The 22852-nt window shown below is 36.4% G+C and overlaps 1 protein-coding gene across 1 annotated transcript; it reads left to right on the plus strand.

Annotated features, from left to right (window-relative positions):
• Positions 1-1410: 1410 nt before the first annotated feature.
• On the plus strand, positions 1411-21018 carry CHRM2 (cholinergic receptor muscarinic 2). Its single transcript, XM_068550112.1, has 2 exons — positions 1411-1427; positions 19571-21018. Exon 2 carries the CDS (start codon positions 19618-19620, stop codon positions 21016-21018), a length of 1401 nt encoding a protein of 466 aa, XP_068406213.1. The 5' UTR covers positions 1411-1427; positions 19571-19617.
• Positions 21019-22852: the final 1834 nt, after the last annotated feature.

The following is a 22852-nucleotide window of genomic DNA, read 5'->3' on the forward strand; positions in this document are numbered from 1 at the left end:
GATAAAATGGATGAAATAATGGAATAGAATGGAAAGCCCAGAAATAGATCTAAGTTTATGGAAATATTTACTAGATGGTAGAATTAGCTTTTCAAACTTGTGGAGAAAGTGTAAGTTATTTACTAAATGTTCCTGGAGTGGCATTTAAACTATTTGGGGAAAAAAATCAATATTACATATCGTCATACCTTATTCTAAAATATAATCCATATAAATTGCAATTTCAAGTATAAAATACGTGAAATAGCTAAAGGAAATTATCTTAAATATTTACTTATTTGGACTGGAGAAGGTCTGAATGTTTGAATGATACCAATAAATTTAAACATTAATAGATATAACACATGTCCAAAAATTCCCGTGTAAAAAGGGCAATAAAAAATGTCAATGGTCAGTAACATGAAAAATATAAAACTTCACAAGTCAATAAAATGAAAGCTAAAACTTCAAACTGATAGGATATTTTATTCATCTGATTTACAGATTTATTTTAATGATAATTCTTATTTTTGTTAGCTGTAGGTAAATAACATAATCATCAGTTGATGGTGGGAATTTACTATCAAAAACAGCAAGTGTAGATCATTTTGGCTAATGATCCAACTTTTAGGAGTTTATCCTAAGAAAGCAATTAGTGATCTATAAAAGAAAAAAAATGTACATGAAAGTTCAACGCACCATTGTGTATTAGAGTGTAAAACTGAAAAGAACCTAAGTGTCACAAATAAAAGATTGTTTAATAAATAATGATATGACCACAAAACTAAATATCATGTACCCACTAAAATGATGCATTAGAAGATTATCTAAAGTCTGTTATTATCTTTATTTGAAAATGTTATCAGCCAGTAAATGTCAAAGGTCATAAAGTAGGGGCATAGAGGCCAAATCTGTACACACACAGACTCGTTTTCCTTGCTTGTCAGTATTTTATAACATTGAGGAAAGATTTATACATTGGGAGAATACACATGGGAATCCGGATTTCCAGTGTACCTTTACAATTCTGAACATCTGACAACTTTGTGACTACATTCCCACCCTCAGCTGGGGCTGGACTGTGGAGGTTCTCTGCCTCTCCTCTCCCAGGCCCACCAGCCATGCACCTTGCTTTTCTCACTCTTCCAGTCCCCTACCTGGCCCCACTGAGACAGTGAATTTACGTCTACCATGTGATCTGAAATTTTAAAGTTATATGTGTATATAGGTGATTGTATTCATTGCATGCTCATGTGCATGTATATAGGAAGATATACAACAAACTTTCAATAGAAATAAAAGTTCACAGATGCCTCCGATGTTTGTGTAAGGTCTTTTACAACAGGAAACAAGTCAGTATTATTCACTATTTTATCCCCTGAATTTAGGTGGAAGAAAATTATTTGTTGAATGGTCAAGTAAGGAGGATAATTGCTCTTATGAGTCAGGTATGAATAATTCAAAATCTTTGTTTTTTTGGTTTACTTTTCTAATGTACTAATTTAAAAATGAGAAAAAATCATGATAATTTTTACTTTTTAATGTCAAGGGTGGAGGGAAATCTGTAAGCAGAGCAAAAATATATCATAAATAAATCTCACGTACTTTTTAAGTGAAAAAGAAAAACACACCATTCTTAGTTGAGACAATGCAGAAATACTTGGCACTAAATTCTGCTCTATAACACAAAACATAATACAAGAGCCAATTGATTCTTGTCTGATTTTGTACTTTTGTTTAGATTTCCGGCCTCCAGTTGAAATTGTCAAAATACCCTTCCTTACCCTTTGCAAAGTGTTGCATATCTCAAACACACCCTCTCCAGAAGCCTTCCTTTCGCTTTCCTCCTTTGTTGCAGGGATATTTAGGCAGGGATTACAGTGATACTATAAAACCAGCATGTAAGTCACTGGACGACTATTTCTAGTCTGTTCACTAAATAAGTCCAGGATGAAATCACCAGCCCAGAGGTGTCAGTTAATTGAGGAATCAGACAGCCAGAGAGACCAGACTGGGTGAGAAAACACCCTTATCCCAAGGACAAACCTTTGCTCTGACTTTGGAGAGAATATACAAATGAACTTGCCAAGTAAATTGCTTTCCTTCCCTAGTGCATGATCTCTTGCTCCAGTGCTAAAGCTGCTTTTTAATGAGTTGGTAAGTAATTATGGAACTGGATTGAGAGAATTAGTTCATGCTTGTACTTTTTCAATATGGAGAGTGAAATGAAGATACAGATAGCAATTTGAATCTAATTTTCAAGCTTGCATGAATAAAAGGTCACAGAGGGAAGCTGAGATGTACCAGAATGTTGGGGGTGAGAGACAGGGTGATAGTGACAAAGAAAACCAGCTGACACAGAGCAGAGGTCTCTTCAGTGGGTACAGCAAAGCCCAAATAGTGTAAACTCAGGACAGAGCTGTTTTCTCTCTATAGGTGCATGCTGTACAGTAGTTAGGAAAATACAGATCTAAGGCTGAAGTCACTGATGGTCATTTCTGACCTCCCAGTCAGCATTATATGGATCCTAAGAGAATTAAAGTAAAATTAGAATCCTACGATGCATTTAAGCTGAAAGAGACAATGGAGTTGAACACCCTCACTGCCACAAAGGACAAAAATCAAACTCAGGGGGACTTCCCTGGACGCCTGCCGATGCAGGGGACACGGGTTCGATCCCTTGTCCGGGAAGATCCCACATGCCATGCGTGGAGCAACTGGGCTCATGGGTCACGGCTACTGAGACTGCGCTCTGGAGCCTGCGAGCCACGACTGCTGAGCCCGCATGCCTCAGCTGCTGGGGCCCGTGCGCCTAGAGCCTGTGCTCCGCAACAAAAGCCACAATGAGATGCCCACACACTGCAACGAAGAGTACCCCATGCTCGCCGCACCTTGTGAAAGCTTGCGCGCAACAGCGAAGACCCAATGCAGCCATAGATAAATAAATTAATTAATTAATTAAAAAAAAAATCAAACTCAGGGAGGTAAATACTATCTCCTGATTGAGGCTGCAGATATTTTTTTTTTTTCTAATTCCAAAATAATTCATTTTATTATTTTATTGGTATATATGTTGGTATTCTTTTCCATGGCATGAAATGAACATGGTTTACTTTCTTTTACATATATATTTTAAATGCATTGTTTTCTGTCATGTTATTACTTAATACAATTTATTTTGAACATTTTAATAATTATCTTAATATTTGCACTCATTGGGGAAATATTTTCCAGAATTTAATAGTTTTAACTTATAACACTTTATTACATTTTGTTGCATCATCCTTTTTTTTTTTTTTTTTAAACATCTTTATTGAAGTATAATTGCCTTACAATGGTGTGTTAGCTTCTGCTTTATAACAAAGGGAATCAGTTATACATATACAATATGTTCCCATTTGTCTTCCCTCTTGCATCTCCCTCCCTCCCACCCTCCCCATCCCACCCCTCTAGGTGGTCACAAAGCACCGAGCTGATCTCCCTGTGCTATAGGCTGCAGATATTTTAACATCACAGACCTCTGCTCTTTGAATGAGTTTAGACCAACACTGCTGTTTAAAAACAGAGATCAATGTGAGAAGTGGAGTGTGTCGAGTGGTTATGTGTCTACTGTCAGTTGGCTTGAATTCCTAAAGAAGACGCCATCTTGCATAATTGAAAATTTTTCTTTTGAGATGAAACAGATTCAAAATAAAAGCCCCTCCCAGATAGCACCCCCAAGTTCCTAAATTAAAAAAGAAAACACACACACACACACACACACACACACACACACACACACAGAGGCTCAGAAGGACAAGACAGTAGGACCAGCCACTAGCCAGCTAAAAGAGAGCAAAATAGGTGGTTTTTTGGTGTAAAAGTAAGGGCAGCAGGGAAGTTTCCTCAGAGTCATTCAGCTGCCAGTATCGGACAATATCAAATTTTAAAATTAGAGAACCCTCACTCAGATAAATTGATCATTTTGAGCCGAGGCTTATTTCACATGGTTGGTTTGTTTAATTTGGTCATTAAACTGCCCCATTCACACTATTTAATATTTATATCCTTCTTTTCTTTTTCATGTATTTATTTTTCATTATATAGCATAAAAATGGAAAGCATTTGAGTCATTATTAATAAAACCATTTACTATTATCCTTCAAAAATGTATTAATATTATAGTTAAATGCTAGTCATACATGACACATGGTACCTTTTTGCTTTGTATATTCATAATCTGGTGCCATTTGCTCTACATAACAGGATAAATAAAGAGAACACATAGTACATACTGCCTTCCCAATATGTACACTGCTACTATACGGCAGCTTAGAATCAGTTTCTGATTCATGTTGGCGAACAGGAAACAATTATTAGCAAATTTACTTATTACAAATTTGTAGAATTCAGTAATAAATGGTGATTATTTGAGAGAGGTTGTGACTTCATGAAAATTGTCATCATATGGGATAAGTAGAGAGAATCTATGCAATTCATGGAAATTCAAGAATATACTTTCTAAATAACAGAAAGTAGTTAAGCAACAGTTCCAGCAGACCTATTGTACAGTTGACAGTTTTACAAACTGTGAAAGTAATTCTCTTTTCACCTCTACTCCCAACCTAGCCAGAGCCAACTTTAAGCTTTTACTTATACCTGTGGATAAATGTTGAGGAGCCAGGACTAGGAGGCTTGGTTTAAATTCCCTTGTATTATCTCATTTAATTCTTGAAATGGATCTGCTGAGCCGGTGTTTTCACTGCATAAGCAATGAGAAAACTTATTCTTGGAGAATTTAGAAACTTACTAAAACTTTGGAGTGTGCTTATATGCCCTGACTGGAGTTTGGGGTTGTCAAAGGGAAGGTACTCAACTCATGGTCAGAAGGTTAGGTCGAACCAGGGCTATAGACAGACAATGACTCAGGTAATGAGATAGATCGATTTGAAATTGAAATCCAGTTAGAGATCCTGGTCAATGAGATCTCATGATCCCAGCTTGATCAATGTCATCAATAGTTTATTATATCTTACCTAAGTGGTCTTCACTGCCATGGAGTCTCCATACTCCTTAGGTCCTCTGCCATACCCCACCTTTCTCATACTCAATAGAGAGCCTTTAGGAAGTTTCCTAAACACCCTATTCCTTGACATCTCCAAAACTAATGGAATCTACTCTCATCCTTAACCTTTTCCCTCCTATTTGCAAGATTAACCCTGGGGCCATTCTCTCTCCATGTCGCTTGTATGCCATTCTTTTCTGCTTTCTTAAGCTCTTGCCTCACCAATGGTACCAATTGTTCTTAATTGTTTAGACCCACAATCACCAGGGTTTTCTTTTCAGCTTTGTCATCCTTTTTTTTTTTTTTTTTAAAGAAACGAAACAAAATATTCTCAAAGACTTCCCTAATCTATCTTTCTTTCAAATCATCTTTTTTTCACTTTGCTTTACCCTCGAGTTACAAAATAAGGGTCTTTCGACCTTGTTGCTCTTATCCATCCAAACCCTGACCATGTACAAAACTACATTTCATGATTTCGTATTCTCTGGCTTTTATACTCAAAGAATTTCCATTTTCTTGAAAGTAATTCTTATTGTTTTAATTCATTTAACCTCAACATATGAAAATATTGTTTGCATTCTGTAAATCCATTCAGTCTTTTAAAGTGGCCATTTAAAGATTTGTTTTTGGTTGAGTAAGAATGTGTAGTTCATAGTAAGAATAAAGGAGCTAGCTATAGGTCTGCTGTTAAAAACTTGGTTATAAAACTTGGAATTATATGTTAATAGAAATTAACTCTATTCAAGTGGCTCCCAGTCTTTATTTTAAAACACAGTTTGGAAATCTGAGGATGTACCGGGAATTGTGCCAAAAATAATGAAAAGTCACCCCACCCAATTTCACAGTCCCGACCCCCCAACATGCTTGTTTTGGGTATTTCTGTAGTTTGGATACTTTCTCTTCCCTGTCTTAGACAGGGCTATACCACTGTGACTTTCTGCTTTGTGTGCATAGTAATTTGTTGTTTTAATAACAATACCAAAAAGAAAAAAAGAAAAAGAAAGCACGTAGCGAAGTGGGTCAAGCTGTCACCTTCCAGCCTTACAGTGGGCTTTGAAAGCAACCAAACAAGGGAAGAGCTGGAGGCAGGCTGCTCACAAGTTACATTCCTAAATGCAGACACAAAACTGAGGATGTTTTATTATGAAGAACAGAGACTAAGAGGCTGCCTACAAATGAGTCTTTCCTTGGAACACTTGGACGAAATGTTCCCTGATAGCCAAGCATGAACCAGAGTGGAGACTGACTGAGAGACGCGTAGACCTCATACACAGGCTACGGATGTGAAGTGTGCCGTGGCACCCTGGAGGGGCCCTGCTCAGCAGGTTGGGGTGGGCCGTCTCATCCCCAAAAGACTATCAGTACTGTAGGTCCTGACCCCTGATCTTGCTGTTGGAGGTCAGCTCTAACCTCGTCATGACCTCTGGATTTTAAGATGATGAGGCTATGTCTGCTGTTTGTGGAATAGTATTTCTAGATAAATGTTTTGTAGTAACCATAACATAAATAACGTTTCTTATTTCTAGCCAGTCATGGCAGAGGAGTAACGTGACATTAGAGATTGGGAAATGGGCCCCTTGTGGTGGTCCCTCAGACAACCTGTGCTGTCTCTTACATGCCACACTCGCTGAAGATAGGATGGATGAGGGGCAAAGTGAATAAACATGTAGCAGATAAGTATTTGGATAAAGATTTTGAAGAAGTCACAAGAAATAGCATGGGTAAACAAGAAAAGGCCTGGAAAAACTCACCCAAGAGAGCTAGCATTTGGCAGAATGAATATTTTTGTTTTGTTGTTGTTATAAAGTATTCACTTTAAATTAGCAGAACTGCTAAAATGAAATTTTAAAAATAGTTTTTCTGAACAGCATTTAGAGAATATGATAAATGTAAGTCACAGATTCATTTTATGCATATTCACAAATCATGTGACCATGTTGCTCTAAGCTTTTAAGTCCATACAGCTAGAAACTACAGCAGAGATCGGTTTCAGTCTCAGGTTTAATTCCAAAGCTTTATCTCCTGCATCCAGAAACCCATTATGCTTATCTGTGTAAAAAGGCTACAGAAAGAAAAGTTAGACCACCGTTTTGGAGCAAGGAGGCCGGCCCTTCTGCTGGCACATCACCTAGAAGGATATCTAGGTCCGGTGGGTCTTTGCTGCTCTCTCCCTCAAGAGGAAGTGATACTTGATGAGAAATTTTCCTTAGACTACTATCATTTTAAGAGCAGAGACATTCTTTCTTTCTTTTCTTCTTCAAGGGGTCAGAATCCCTTCTTCAGCTAACACACTGACAGCTGGCTCACACTTGCACACACAGTGGTTAGGTGAAGGAATCCAGGGCAACTTCTCTTAGCTTCCTATTTCCTTCCATTTTACATTGTTTCAGAGATTAATTACTTACAGGATCCTCTTCTAACATGCTCTGTTAGAGGTCCAGCTAGATATAATCCTATCCCAGCAGATAGCACAAACTAAACCTGCTTAGCTGATGGTATAATTGTGCTTAACGGACTGAGCGTCCTGTCTAGCAGACATGCGCATGAGTCTCAATCCATTTACAGTCTACTTGACGATCTTCCCTTCTCATGCATTATTTAGGTCCAGACGTTGTATTTCAATACCTTTATAATGTGGACTGCTCAAAGTTTAGCTGCTTTTTTACTAGATGACATGGTGGGGATGAAGGCACATAAATTGTGTTGGGGGTAATGATTAGCCAAGATGGTATAGTTTGAGAAAGGAAGTGTCATTTTTGTCGTAGCCTCATACTGGGCTTGGTCGACATGGAACCTGCCTCCTGGGGAAAAGTAAAGGTTAAGGCCTATAATTCTAGCTCAGTCTGAATGAGAAATCTGGTTTTTCAAAGTGTTTGGAGAGTCTGAAAGTGAGGAGGAGTTGAGGTATTTAAATATTCAGTTGGGCTTGAACTTGTGGTGCTGGGAGAAGAAAGTGGATGGGATTAGGGGAAGGGAGGGTTGGGGCAGCATGTGATGACCTATGTGACACATGTATCACATATCGTAAATTACGTCATGATTTCGCCTGTGGTTATCACCAAGAAAGTGGCTTTAGTTCAAACAGGTAGGAGAGTTGACTGTCCTGATTTACCACATAAAGTTCTTCATTCTCTCTGACCAACTTGCTTTATTTTAACTCTAAATTAGAGCTTTGGATACAAAAATCTTTGCTGAGTTGATGTAGCTTTTTATGTTGCCTCATCTCAATTGCCATTAGATCATTTAGTAAAGACTTTAATCTTCTCCATGCTCTCATTTTTCACATTTTAGTGGGATAACACTGTGGTCATTTTGCTCCGTTCTAGAAATAGGCTGCAATCAGACTCTGAGGAAACAATCATTTTCTATTTCAATTGGAAACAATAAAAATAGTTGCTGCCCATTACTCTTTACACTTCGTTACTACTTTATTTTTATAGCTTCATTGAGTCTGGTATGAATCATAAGTATAAGAAGCCTGTGTCATTTCTGTCATTGAAAAGTTAAAGGACCCATGATTCAACCTTACGGAGTCTTTTGTTCCTTTGGACTCTATGCCTATTCTAGGCTTCACTACCAGAGGAATGATGATGTCTGTTAAGCTTACACACATGGGCGCATTTTTTTTCAGAGGTTATAAGCAAGAAAATTATGCCTATAAAACACAATCCACTTACCTTTACCTTTCATGTGTGGATTTTTATGAAAAGAGCAACACGTGCATTGATTAACTTTTTTTCTTTCCACACGCAAGGCAACCTTAAGCAGAGACATGCTTAAAATAAATACTAGCTTCCTAAGTACAACTAAGTGTCCTTTTCTCTACTTACCTGTTATAAGTGTCTTATCTAAATTTGTATTTTCTTTATGGTCAGAAGAATTTCACTTCTTCCTGTACCTCCTAATCTTTACACAACTTCTGATCTCATTTATTCTTAAAAAGTCCAGTCTACTCTTCAAAGGCAACTATTAACTTACTTTTAAACTTCTCTCTGAGCCTAAACTAATCTTCATTCCTCTCTTCACAGCTGTCCTTGAGCTACCGTCCAGAGTTCCATTTGCCTTGTGCTTGTGCTTAGTCTCAGCTGTCAACAGAAGGCCATGTGCACCATTGAAAAGAATCTGTAAAGGGATGCATTGTTTGGAATTCCTCAGCTTCTCTAGAACAACAGCTTTCAATCTAGAATTTTCTATCAGCGTCATAACAAGCCTCAATCCCTCTGCAAATTTGATTCACATGTTTAATTCAAGCAATGAATTAACTGATTTCGAGTTATTAAACCAGCAGCCTGCCTATTTTAGGAAAAAACAAAACAGAATACAGAAAGCCGACTATACAAATGTCCAACTTCTCAAGATGGTGAGAAAGACACAGGCATCAATTCAAATACAGCTGCCTAATCATATACAACTTTCAGTAGCTCTTGGAGGATTGCTCCCATTTTCCTTTCACTCCTCTTCCTTGTGAGGACATAACAACCTTTAGACAGAGGGCTTTCTCCACTTTTGCTGCTGTCTGGTCTAGAATGCACTATTTTGTCAGCCCCATTTACTAGATGATGTTGATTATCAATATTGCAGTTCAGTCAAATTCCTGGTACAGAAAAGAAAGGGTGCTGCAGTGCTTATTCAGATAGAATTTCATTTTAAAAAGTCAAAAGAATGATTTATTCCAGATCACGCTTTGTTTATAACTGTCCAGACCACTTTTCCCTTTTGGCAGGAGGTGGGTTGTGTTAAAAAAATAACTAAAAGGAGCCACAGACGTAGAGACAAGGACAAGGGTACTAGTTAAATCATTGTTAGGTCTCTTTCCCTCTTAGTCATGACATTTTTCTAGAGTAAGTGCTGTTTAAGATGTGTTTTGAAGAAGGCAGCAGATAGCTTGGCGAACATGGAATGGAAGTTTGTCCCAGCATCACGAAGAATAGTATCATTTTTGACAGACAGCCAAAACTGCAAACATGTTTACATTGTAATAAGGGCTTGGAAATTCTTTAAGGTTTTCACGCTGGAAAAATTCATGAATTCTCTTGTATTTATACTAATATGCGGATCAAATTGCTGTTTCAGCTACTTGCACGCTTATTTACCATTTGCTTTTAAATTTTTTTCTTTTTTATGAAAGTGCAACTTACATCCAGCGAAGTGCACAAAACGTAAGGCTTAATAAATGCAATGTTATACGTGAGGCTTTCTTTTTTCAAATATTTTATGTAATGCATACCCGGTAAAGTCTGCAATACTGGGCTGCAATTTTCTAAATGAGAAAAACTCTACACATTGCTTTCAGAATACTTTCAACACATCTTTTCAGATATAATTAAAAGGTCAGTGTAGGTGAGTCAACGGCTAAGTTTTATTTTGTGTTTCTGAACCTGCAGGTGGTCAGGCCCAATGCACTGGGGTGGATATCCACCAAAGTACACTGCACTTTCCTGAAAAATATATAATGCACAATCTTGGGAACAGAGTAAAAAAAAACGTCACACAAAGCAAATGGTGAAGGGAAGGAAAAAAGAGAAAGAGAAAGGAGATAGAAATAATAGGAAAGGTTTCCAGGAAGCCTTCTATATTTTTTTCACCCCAATCTGACCAGCCTTTCTTAGCCCTGGCACTTGTCATTGTATTTATCCAGAGTAGTTTGAGGTAGCTGGATATTTCATTAGCAGTTTGTGTGTCCCCTAGATTATAAACTCTTTGTGGATGAGAATGTGTTCTATTTTTTGTTTGGTCACTCGTTACTCCTTCACTTTGATCCTCCACAGCCCTTGAAGGCAAATGAAGATCTGTTCATAACGGAAATTCAATAAGCTGTTTTAGAATGAAGAAGGAAACAGAGGAAGCTCTGGTTTCGTAGCAGGGCTGCCACTGTTCTCTGCGGCCACCACCCCCAGCATAGCTGCTCGTGTAGTGAGATTCAAGAGCTCATTTTTCAGGAGCTCGAAAAAGCTCTCAATATGTGTATTGACTCCTAATGTGTCACTTGAAAGAAAACCTGATTAAAGAAAAAAAAAAAAAAGTGGAGATTTACTCCATTTCTGTCTGATGCTGAAAAAGTACCAGAGTATGGGATGTCAATATTATCAGCTATCAGAGCTGACTGTCTCCTGGGCCCGGGGACAGAACTCTTCTTTTCCTTTAAGTAAAATTGAAAGACATTCAAAATTTGTAAGGGTCATCACAATATAAGCAAATTATATCATCTACTACATCAGTATCAAAACTCTGTACATTGCAACCTCTCTTTAGAGAAAAGGGACTTTGCTTCCCAAGACTTCCTTAAAAAGTCTCTCCCCAAATCTCTTTTCTTTTCTTTATTTTCCTCTCCAACACCATGGATGGCAGAAGTGATTGATCATTGATGTAGGAATAATCTCAAGCCTATTAAATTCTCATATCAAAGGTTTTAAAAATTAGTGGGACTGATTGAATGTGTAGAAGATCTAAAACAGAGTATAGACTATACACCTCAATGGTCACTCTTCCATGTCAGGGAAATTACACAGTTAGATTTTAATTTATCAGATTATTATACAATATAGTATATTAATTTAGAAATATATGCTATAAAATTAAAAATAAATAAGCTTCATTTGCTTTCTAATTGATGATAACATGGTGTAAAATTACCGTTTCCTTCTTAAGGCAGAGAAGAGATATGGGTAAGTCTCCTAGACTATCTACTAGCTCCTTGTTCCTAGTATATAGTATAGTCTTGTTTCTAATGACAGTCTGATATTTTATTCTATCATCCTTATATTTTTTCATGTTTTTTATAATAGTTGTTATTTTGTACTGAAAGCTAGATATCTAAGCATAATATTGTTGAAGTCAACTTTTAATTATCTCAGGACAGACTGTGGTGTTTAGCCCTTATATCTGCAATTTAAAAAGCTAAAATGGGCCTTATTACTCTAACAGTTGAGGGAATTTCAGGCGACACTGGCAAGGCTGATGATTTTGTCCCTAGTGTTTGCTCAATGATTAGGCTGCCTCTTAGAGACCAGTGTCTGAAAGAGAGGGCCAAACAAAACCCAGAAAACTTTGCCATTTTTAGTAATGTGTTTAAATAGCAGCAGAAGTTAGAAATCTATAGAAAGCATATAGTTTAAGATTACATTTTTAAAACAAACTTTAAATATAAACAATCATAAGTTCAGGTTTATGTGAATTCCTCTTGACTTCTTGTTCTGAAATTTTTTTATGCAACCACGTATCTTCTTTCCCTGGAGTCCACTTGTTGTCAATCATGGGCTCCTTTTTCCTGATTTTTTAAATTCTTCTAGAAAGCTTTTATTTTTTAATTTTTATTTATTTGTTTGTTTGTTTGTTTATTTTTGGCTGCATTGGGTCTTCATTGCTGTGCACGGGCTTTCTCTAGTTGTGGCGAGCAGGGCCTACTCTTCATTGTGGTGCACGGACTTCTCGTTGCGGTGGCTTCTCTTGTTGCGGAGCACGGGCTCTAGGCACGCGGGCTTCAGTAGTTGTGGCTCACGGGCTCTAGAGCACAGGCTCAGTAGTTGTAGCACACAGGCTTTGTTGCTCCACGGCATGTGGGATCTTTCCGGACCAGGACTCGAACCCGTGTCCCCTGCATTGGCAGGCGGATTCTTAACCACTGTGCCACCAGGGAAGCCCTAGAAAGCTTTTTTAATAAATCAGCTTTTGTTTCCTGGTATGGCATAGTAGAAAGAATGTGACCATAGGAGTCAGATACCTAAATTTGGACCATAGCCCTAGTATTTGCCAGCTCTCTGATCACAGTCATCTGTAAAGCTGGAAAAGATGATTATTGTTTTCAGAGTATTGTGAGAATTAAATAAAATAATGTGCAGAAAATTCTAGCATTTAGGTTACACATGTATTAATACATTTATTATTAGCTTATTCTGTTGTGGATGCACCTGTGAAAGTGATCATTATATATCAGGCATCTTGCCTGACTTGGGCAGAGTGTGAAGAAAACCCCATTTATTTTATCAAATTTTTGCTGTGTATTCAAATATATATTAGAATTTTTTTTTTTTTTTTTTTGGCCACACTGAACGGCATGCGGGATCTTAGTTCCCCTACCAGGGATTGAACCTGTGCCACCTGCATTGGGAGTACCAAGTCTTAACCACTGGACCGCCAGGGAAGTCCCCCATGAAATTTTTAAAAAATCATTTAAGTTAGCATTTTCTCTGTAACAGTTCCAAAAGATCAGTTACTGTCAATGTTAGAACTTCTGCGTAGTTGACGTGAAAATTTTGTGAGAAGTTATATATCAATTTACCTGGTGATATGTTTTTATGATGATTGCTTTTAGAAAAATGTTTTAATCTTAAATGTCACATATTTTCATGTGCAGAACCTCACTTACTAACTCTTTGTCTCGTTGTGAACATCTCCTGTCCAAAGTCACAATATTGGCCTGGACATGATGATCCTCTGTTGTCTAATCCAAAGACCCAACTTGACCTTGGATTAGTCATAAATAAATTATGATAAATTTGGGGGGCTCACACTGGCTGCTAGGCAAAACTGTTCCTCAGACAAACGATGAATATAAATACTGAGTCTGGAACCAAGTAATTTGGGTTTGAATCTCAATTTGATTCTTAATTATTTGATCTTTAGTTCAATATTTATAAAAAGGTATACAATAATAATCACCTCAGGAGTTGCTGTGAAGAGTAATCATGCTCAACATTTATTGTATTATTATCAATATTATTATCATTGATTATTTAATATTATTAATAACTTAATATCATTGATAATGATAACTTAGTATTACCAGTACCACTACACCCCACATTTCCTCACTCTTAATCTATTTCATATACACACACACAATTTTCTGTTAACTATTAAGAAAGGTGATTAATTTATACTCATTTAACAGTAGTAAATATTAATAGTATTTATTTAATGCTTAACATTTATAGATCAGGGTTCAGAGACATTATCTCACTTGATCCTTACCACAGCTCTAGATGAAAAATAGGGTTGCTATTATTCTTATTTGAGAAAAAAAAAAACATAGCTAATAATTAAGAGCAGAGATTATCACCCACAACTTTGCCAGGATATTAAACCGCTACATTCCTCACTGCTACATATAGGGACTCAAGCAGTGAAGAAGCTAAGGACACAATTTTTTTTCTCTTAAGTTTCTGTAGTATTTTCAGGACTTAGTCATAAACTAACAGTAAAATAACAAATGGATTATTATACGTTTGCCATATTAAGATATTGAGTCCTTTAAAGGTCATCTTCATTGCTTACTTTGTTGTGATTATGTTATTTCATCAATGATGTAACAATTATTGCTTTAATAAAATCCTATGATGCCACATCAGAGGTAAAAACTTTTACAGAACTGTAAACAGCAGAGGTGCCTAAAGCTTTATGAAAGAAAGCTGTTTTCTTTAATAGAAGAGGAACAGTCCTTACGTAGGCTTGTGTGTCACATGAGGAGAAAGGAATGCCATTCTTCAAATACTTGTGCTTGCTTCTAAGTGAATGTTTTCCATTTTTACATATAGCATGAGTATAAACAAGTAAATATTATAACTCTAAAATTTTAGAGGGTACGATAGCAACTAAGTATGTTAACACTGTATAAATTTACTATGTTTTACTTGAATAAGCATTCCAGGACCCCGAAGTGGAATCTGTCTTAGCTAGCAACCTCTGTTGGATAAAGGATAGTTCTCAAGTGGGGAGAGAAACAGAGAGAGTATCTAACCGAAGGGTAAAGACATTGATTTGAGTTGCAGACATTTACTCACTGGCCTTGAAACCAAGACAATTCACTTAATCTCTTCGTATAGCCTGAGCTTACTTCTTAAGATAAAGGGGATGATAGGACCTGTTCTGTATATTTTATAGAGTTGTTAATATTAAGTGAGATAACATATGTTTAGAGTCCTAAGATTATTTTTTCTTTCAATTATTTTTTTTAATTGAAAACGTAAAGCATGCTCATAAGCATGAGAATCATGAAGCTTTATGTTATTGTAAAGTTTTAGAATAATAATAGTTATTGTTTTTAGCAGAAGTTATGGCAAGAACCAAATCCCTTACTCATTCTTACAGTTTCTTATTTCCATAAAATAAGAGATCAAGCTAGTTTATTTTTTAACTTAAATGTTTTATATATATATATATATATAAAATTCTCCAGAGGAAGTCACCAAAAATATTTTTTAAATAAAATAAATATTGCTCTATGTTTTATTAAAATGAGTGTGAAGAATAAATTAAAGTGTCAAAAAAGATACTGGGAAAATTAATATTTGGTACTTTTCAATCAAAGAATTAAAATGAACATTTTGAAACATACATATAACTCAATTCTAAAAATATCCATGAACTTATCTAATGAATAGACAAAAGCAAGCTTATAAGCAAGTCAGAATTCTGAACTTACTTTGTATTAGCTAATAAGGAATCATTAGAATAATGATTGGATTAGTGAAATTATTTTGTTCAAATAAATTACATGAATAAACAATTGTATAAGTAATGACCAAAAGCAGTGGTATTGAAACAATTCCACTGATTAGGTAAATAGGGGTTGAATTAATAATATTAATTGTTGATCCTGTATTGATTCAACAAACATTTTTGAGCACCAGTTATATTCGAGGCAGTGAGCTGGATGGTAGAGCTACAAAGACTCAGAAGTCAAAATTCACAGTTTTGTTAGTGACGAAGAAAAATACATAGATAGTGTATCAATCAGTGTCCTATGGGTCAAAGGTCTAAACAGGGGATCTACAAAAACTGAAACCTGAAAGGCTACTAACTGTAGGAAACAAAGTGCTCAGCCTCTCTAGTAATCAGAGAAATAGAAATTAAGACAAAAAGCTGCATGTTGTCTCTCTGGGATTGGCAAATATTACGAAGTTGCATAATAACAATTGTTTAAAGGTTATTAAGAAACAGGACTTACCTGGTCAGAGTAGGATCCTCTGCAGCTATCCAAGAGAATAATATGACTGTAGTCAGAAGAAGGCTTATACCCATGCCTTCGTCCAGTGCCTTGGTCCCTATCTTGGGATTATATGATAGGGAAATTTGTAACTCAAGTCCATGATACAATAGGAAAATTTTAATTTCAGCACCATTTCAAGCAGTTTGAGGCAAACTGCATGCCCATCACTAGAGAAATGTACAAGAAAAGATGCTATGATTTACTCACTATGGAATTATCAATAGAAGCAATACATTTGAAATAGCTGGAGCAATATAAAAACATAATATGGAGTGAAAAATAAAAAGAAACAGAACAACATCTAGGACACAGTATAATTTAGTAAATTAAGATCATAAGGGAAAAAATGTATATTTTCCAGAGTTGCATATCTAGCCAAAGAAATAGTACAAGCAACTTGAACAAGTTCTAAAGGAGAGAAGGGGTAATGGAATGTGAGAAATAACAATGAAAAGAAGGAAAACATTGATGAAATAAAAATAAGAGGACCATGCAGAACAGAGACTGATGAGGATGTTAGGTATAGTCTGAGGAGTATAATTTACTCAGCTTTCCACTTGATATTCAAATAACTCTAGACAAACAGGCGAATAAGAGCAACAGAACAGAATAAAATGATATGAGGCATGCTATGGAAAAAACAGCTAGGCTAAAAGCTATCAAAAGGGTTTCATAGAGTTGATGATGCCTGAAGGCTGAATAGGAGGCAGACAGGTGAGAAATGTGAGGATGTAAGGATGAGGGTTTGCGGGGGAGGTTCTTTTAACATACGAGACAAGGATGGAAAATGGCATGAAGTTGTAACATACAATGTTGTGTTTGGATAACTGCATGTAATTGCCTTTAATGTGGGATATTTAGGGAAGTTCTGAGATACTTCTGGAAAGATGCAAGGGGGCAAGATTATAAATTTTATCAAGGGTCTAATTATGTCAATAATAAAAGTAAGTAGGGCCTAGCATAAGGAAATGGGAGTGAAAATGGGAACAAGGTATAATAACTTCAGACGATACTTAAAAAGTAGAGTTGACAGGTCATGGTTGCAGGAAGTGTGGGAGAGGCAGGAAGCCAGGAGATGGCTAAGAATTTTAACTTGATGGTAACAGGATTCACAGAGATGGGTAGAACAGAATATGGAGAATTTTGGAACAAAATATGGTAAATTCCATTCCATCAAAACTACTTCCTAATTAAACTCTTCAAAGTTTCTCCATGACTTAGAGATTAAATTCAAATTCCTTACATTTTCCTTAAGAAATTTATGGTGAGACCTCTGTCAATGAATTGTTTTAATGTTTCTAGGTGGTTTTTTTTTTTTTTTTTTGCTATAGTATTTCTGAATGGACGTCCTTGAGTAGACCTCTTGCACATTTTTCTAACTATAGCTGAAATATAAATTCCTATATGTAGTATTCCTGAGACAAGTGTTTCTTCATGTTAAATTTTTATACATGTATTTACATTTTTAGAGATACAGATACGGTTCCCTGCAAGGAAATTACCCCAATAACTCCAGCCAATAATGTCCAATAATTTTAACAACTGTGGATGAAGAAATGGTTTCCACTGTTTGTGTCTGCATTTTCTTTTCTCAGTCTATATTACAGTTGTCTTTGGGTGACTTGGATTTGGGTGTCTTTACCTTTTAGGGTGCTTAGAATGATGAGTTAGGGTCAGGATAGTAGGTCATGGAATGACTAAACCGCCTCCTATATCCCAACTAATGACAACATATTTGCATTTTTAAATTGTGAGGTTGAATATCTTTTCATATGATTAAAATTTAACATTTAATTTGTCTTTCATCTAGCGAGTATATCGATGTTTTAGATTGTTAGTCTTCTCATCTTTCCTTATTTCCTTTCACAACTTTTTATATTAAGGACATTAGGTAACTTTTCATCATGTGCTTTTATAAATATTGTTTCTCAATTTTTATTTTTACTTTTTTTATGCAAAAATTTCAAATAATTATGTAGTGCTTACATATATTTTTCTTATGGCTTCTGAGTTTTGGGTCTTGTTTATTAAGGCCAAATTCCTCCTAAGTTATTGTTTTTTAAAAATATACTTGAAGATAACTTGCTTTCCAAGAAGAATAATCCATTTCGTTTAAATGCTATTTGTACTATGAAGGTGCTTAGCAAATAATTTTCTACATGAATTACAAGGGAAAACCACTGCCCCATCTGTGTTTCTTTGTAATTAGGGGGACCTGAATGAATAGAGATTTCTCAATTTCAAAATGCCAACAAATAACTTCTCAACAATGCTTACTTTCTGATACACACAACTCATTGATTTTGTCAACTTGGGCTACTTCCTTCAGAGGTAGTGTCCCCAGAAATGTGTCATAGCTCATTTGATAAACTCAACTTTCTTTCCAGTGTCCCTTATGAAAGATTGTGCAGTTGTCTCCAGACTTCGATGATATTATCTGAAAATGGTGAACATGTGTTTACTTAAACACAACAGGGTTGGGCAGCAGAAAGTGCACTCCAGTTTAATAATTGCTCCTTTACCAACCCATCACTGCCACCAGAGCATATGCCTCTCACAGGCAAGGACCTTGTCTTAATTATCAGGGAATACCCAGAGTATATATATCATAATGCTTAATCCTGAGTTACTTTATAGGTATGTGAGGACAAAGTGCATGAGTGAATGATTGAACAAACTAAGGTTCATAGTCTTATCTCTATCATTGACTTGATATGTGACCTTATATAAATTAGTTAATCTTTCTGGGCTTCAGTTCCCTGTTTTGCTGAACAAATATAATTTCTAGCCCGACTGTACCAAAGATTTGTCTGGAAGAACAATAAGATAATAGACTTGGTAGTGATTTGGGAAAAAAATCAGAAAATTCATATAATCATATCAATATACATTTGATAAATAATTTCTTTTGCGGGATATGGAATATTGCTAACTACATAGAATATGCTATGTGACACTAACTCCAAGTGTAAAATGGAGATCAGAAAAAAATAATACTCACTGCGGGGAATGTATTGGCTAAAAGGAGTATCATTATTAACTTTATTATTATCAGTATCATTATTATTATGAAAAACAGAGAAACCTGGTGGAAAAAGTCACACACAATATTATATGTTTTATGCTTCCCCCATAATCTTGTCCTCCTATTGGTTTATTAATTTTTATGTCTATACCAGAAACCTCTTGATGCTTTGGAAAGTTTTTTATATAATTTTGGCTCATTTAGTTCAATTCATCAATATTATGCTCAGTTAAATTGACTGATGACAGATAGGTAGATAGATAGATAGACAGACAGATATTCAGTTCTAGATATGAACATATTCAAAATGTCATCAGACTTCAAATACATTGCCAGCCTGAAAGGATCTTTTGAATCCTTCATTTAAAGTCTTTGCTTTTCATGGGGGTAATTGAGGCGGGTAGTCACAATAAACTCGTAGGAGAAAGAAGGAAGATTTTGGAGTAAAAAATGTAGTTCAAAAGAGAGAAATCTGATATATTTTAAAGCAATGTTTATATTATGTATTTGTTAATTTTATTCTATTTCCCTGCAGGTTTAAATGTGTATTTGGCTACTTGGCTACTGATTAGAGAACACAAAATGAATAACTCAACAAACTCCTCTAACAATGGCCTGGCTCTGACCAGTCCTTATAAGACATTTGAAGTGGTTTTTATTGTCCTTGTGGCTGGGTCCCTCAGTTTGGTGACCATTATTGGGAACATCCTGGTCATGGTCTCCATTAAAGTTAATCGCCACCTCCAGACCGTCAACAATTACTTTTTGTTCAGCTTGGCCTGTGCTGACCTCATCATTGGTGTTTTCTCCATGAACTTGTACACCCTTTACACTGTGATTGGCTACTGGCCTTTGGGTCCTGTGGTGTGTGACCTTTGGCTAGCCCTGGACTACGTGGTCAGCAATGCCTCAGTAATGAATCTGCTCATCATCAGCTTTGACAGATACTTCTGTGTCACAAAACCACTCACCTATCCCGTCAAGCGGACCACAAAAATGGCAGGTATGATGATTGCAGCTGCCTGGGTTCTCTCCTTTATCCTCTGGGCTCCGGCCATTCTCTTCTGGCAGTTCATTGTAGGGGTGAGAACTGTGGAGGATGGGGAATGCTACATTCAGTTTTTTTCCAATGCTGCTGTCACCTTTGGCACTGCCATTGCAGCTTTCTATTTGCCTGTGATCATCATGACTGTGTTATACTGGCACATATCCCGAGCCAGTAAGAGCAGGATAAAGAAGGACAAAAAGGAGCCTGTGGCCAACCAAGATCCAGTTTCTCCAAGTCTGGTACAAGGAAGGATAGTGAAGCCAAACAACAACAACATGCCTGGCAGTGATGATGGCCTGGAGCACAACAAAATCCAGAACGGCAAAGCTCCCAGAGATGCTGTGACTGAAAACTGTGTCCAGGGGGAGGAAAAGGAGAGCTCCAATGATTCCACCTCAGTCAGTGCTGTCGCCTCTAATATGAGAGATGATGAAATAACCCAGGATGAAAACACAGTTTCCACTTCCCTGGGCCATTCCAAAGATGAGAACTCAAAGCAAACATGCATCAAAATTGTCACCAAGACCCAAAAAGGTGACTCATATACCCCAACTAATACCACCGTGGAGCTAGTTGGTTCTTCAGGTCAGAATGGAAATGAAAAACAGAACATTGTTGCTCGCAAGATTGTAAAGATGACCAAGCAGCCCGCAAAAAAGAAGCCTCCTCCTTCCCGGGAAAAGAAAGTGACCAGGACAATCTTGGCCATTCTGTTGGCTTTCATCATCACTTGGGCCCCATACAATGTCATGGTGCTCATTAACACCTTCTGTGCACCCTGCATCCCCAACACAGTGTGGACAATTGGTTATTGGCTCTGTTACATCAACAGCACTATCAACCCTGCCTGCTATGCACTTTGTAATGCCACCTTCAAGAAGACCTTTAAACACCTTCTCATGTGTCATTATAAGAACATAGGCGCCACAAGGTAAAACATCTTTGTAAAGAAAGAAGGTAGTCAAGGGGAGCTTGGCGAGAAGAAACAGAATAAAAGAGCTCCTAGTTTTCAAATCTCTGCCATTGCACTTTATAGTCTTATCATGGAACGTGCAATTAAGGAGCCCAGCAGTGACACTCTTATGGTGCCTATGCTCCAGTTTGAAACTTGCACCTTATAAACCCTGTCAGTTTAGGAGCAAGGAGACCATTAAGGAGACATGTTGGAACTGTGGATTTAAGAAATGATCTATGCTTTCTCATACTCTCTTGAAGAAGGGCTTCTGAATCTATAATTTTATCTCTGCACAAAAAGAATAATAACCTCACTCCTTTTTTTCATTTTTTTGTTCCCAAGTGTCCATATGAGGATGAAATGCCACAGTTACAAACTAACCTGGAGAGTTAAACATAAAGAAAGCCATTATACAATGGCGAAGTGAACAAAGAATATCAAAAAAGGATGTAGAAATGGCCTCCGGAGTGTTTAACTTATATTATTCTCTTGTTATGGTTTTATGTGGAGAATTGCAACATAATAAATGCTTATCTTTTTTTACCTTTCCCTTTCCCACCATCAAAAGAGAGCAAACAAACAAAAACAAACAAAAAACTTAATTAGATTACATCATTATTTTTCTCATATGGCATTGGTCTTTATACTTCCCTGTTTTACATTGTGTAAGGGCAAAATCTGCAGGACTTTCACTAAATACAGAGACAGCCATGAAAAAGGGTATTTCACCCCTGCCCACTGTGTCTTTTGCATTCTTTGGGGGTATAAAACCCTATGAGGATTTAGTTCACTTATGATTCTTCATGTGAAATATTTTCACCAATCTGGTTTTCTACTAAACTAGCCTCTTATTTTAATAGAATAGCCTACTTAATATATAAACATGCTTGAGAAACCAAAGTCATTTTTTAAATTGAGGTTTCATCAAATTGAACAATGGTCATTCTTGTTGGAGAAAGTTTACTGAGGGCAGGTGAATTTTGAGATAAGAAGATAGAAGGTTGAAAGGGCATCCTGTTTCAACCTGATCTGCCTAACCTACGTATGACATGCTAACTTGTAAACATGAACTCCTGGCCTTTGTCAGCAGGAAGATGCTGCTTTATTCGTCTGGAATCTAAAACAGGATTAACTTATTCACGTGGCACCAATGACTTTTAGGTCAGTCCCAAGAGAATAAGACCTTCTCTTCAATGCTTGCTAAAGGATGATATTCAACTTACAGATAAGTGAGGTTATAACCATCCTATGACCTATGGAGGGAAAAAAAAATAGAGTAATTAAAAAACATATACTGAAACCACCTTTTTTTTCCTTCAAATCGTCAGTTCTCCCTAAAATTTTTTAACTTCAAAATTCTGTCAATAGAAGTAGTAATCTTTATGGCAGAAATGTTATGGATACCTAAACAGGCCAAGTGAGCTCAGAAAAATCTGAAAGAATGTAAGTGGCTGCACTTGTGCCACTTCTCACCATTTTTTTAAATTCTAGACCATAGAAAAGTCATATCAGAAACGATTGCCCAATGGCGGCTTTATATAAATGTTGTCTATGTAAGACTTTTTATTGGTACCCCAAATAAATATACAATTATATTGACTCACACTTAGTTATTTTTTACCCCTCAACTTTTTTTTCTTACTATATTTGCTATAGTCTTCCAATCAGATTTTCTAAAGATGGCCCAATCAATAGAAATCAAATTTATAAAACCCTTTTCAAATTTCACATTTTGCATTTTAGATTTATGGGCTTTATGATAACTTGACCAGTAATATCCATGTGAGTTGCATGATGAATTTGTCAGTATTAGA

Source organism: Eschrichtius robustus, chromosome 8, assembly GCF_028021215.1.
Source record: "Eschrichtius robustus isolate mEscRob2 chromosome 8, mEscRob2.pri, whole genome shotgun sequence".
NCBI lineage: Eukaryota > Metazoa > Chordata > Mammalia > Artiodactyla > Eschrichtiidae > Eschrichtius > Eschrichtius robustus.

Excerpts from the sequence above, each read along its gene's own strand:
- CHRM2 (XM_068550112.1), top strand. The coding sequence starts at position 19,618 with ATGAATAACTCAACAAACTCCTCTAACAATGGCCTGGCTCTGACCAGT.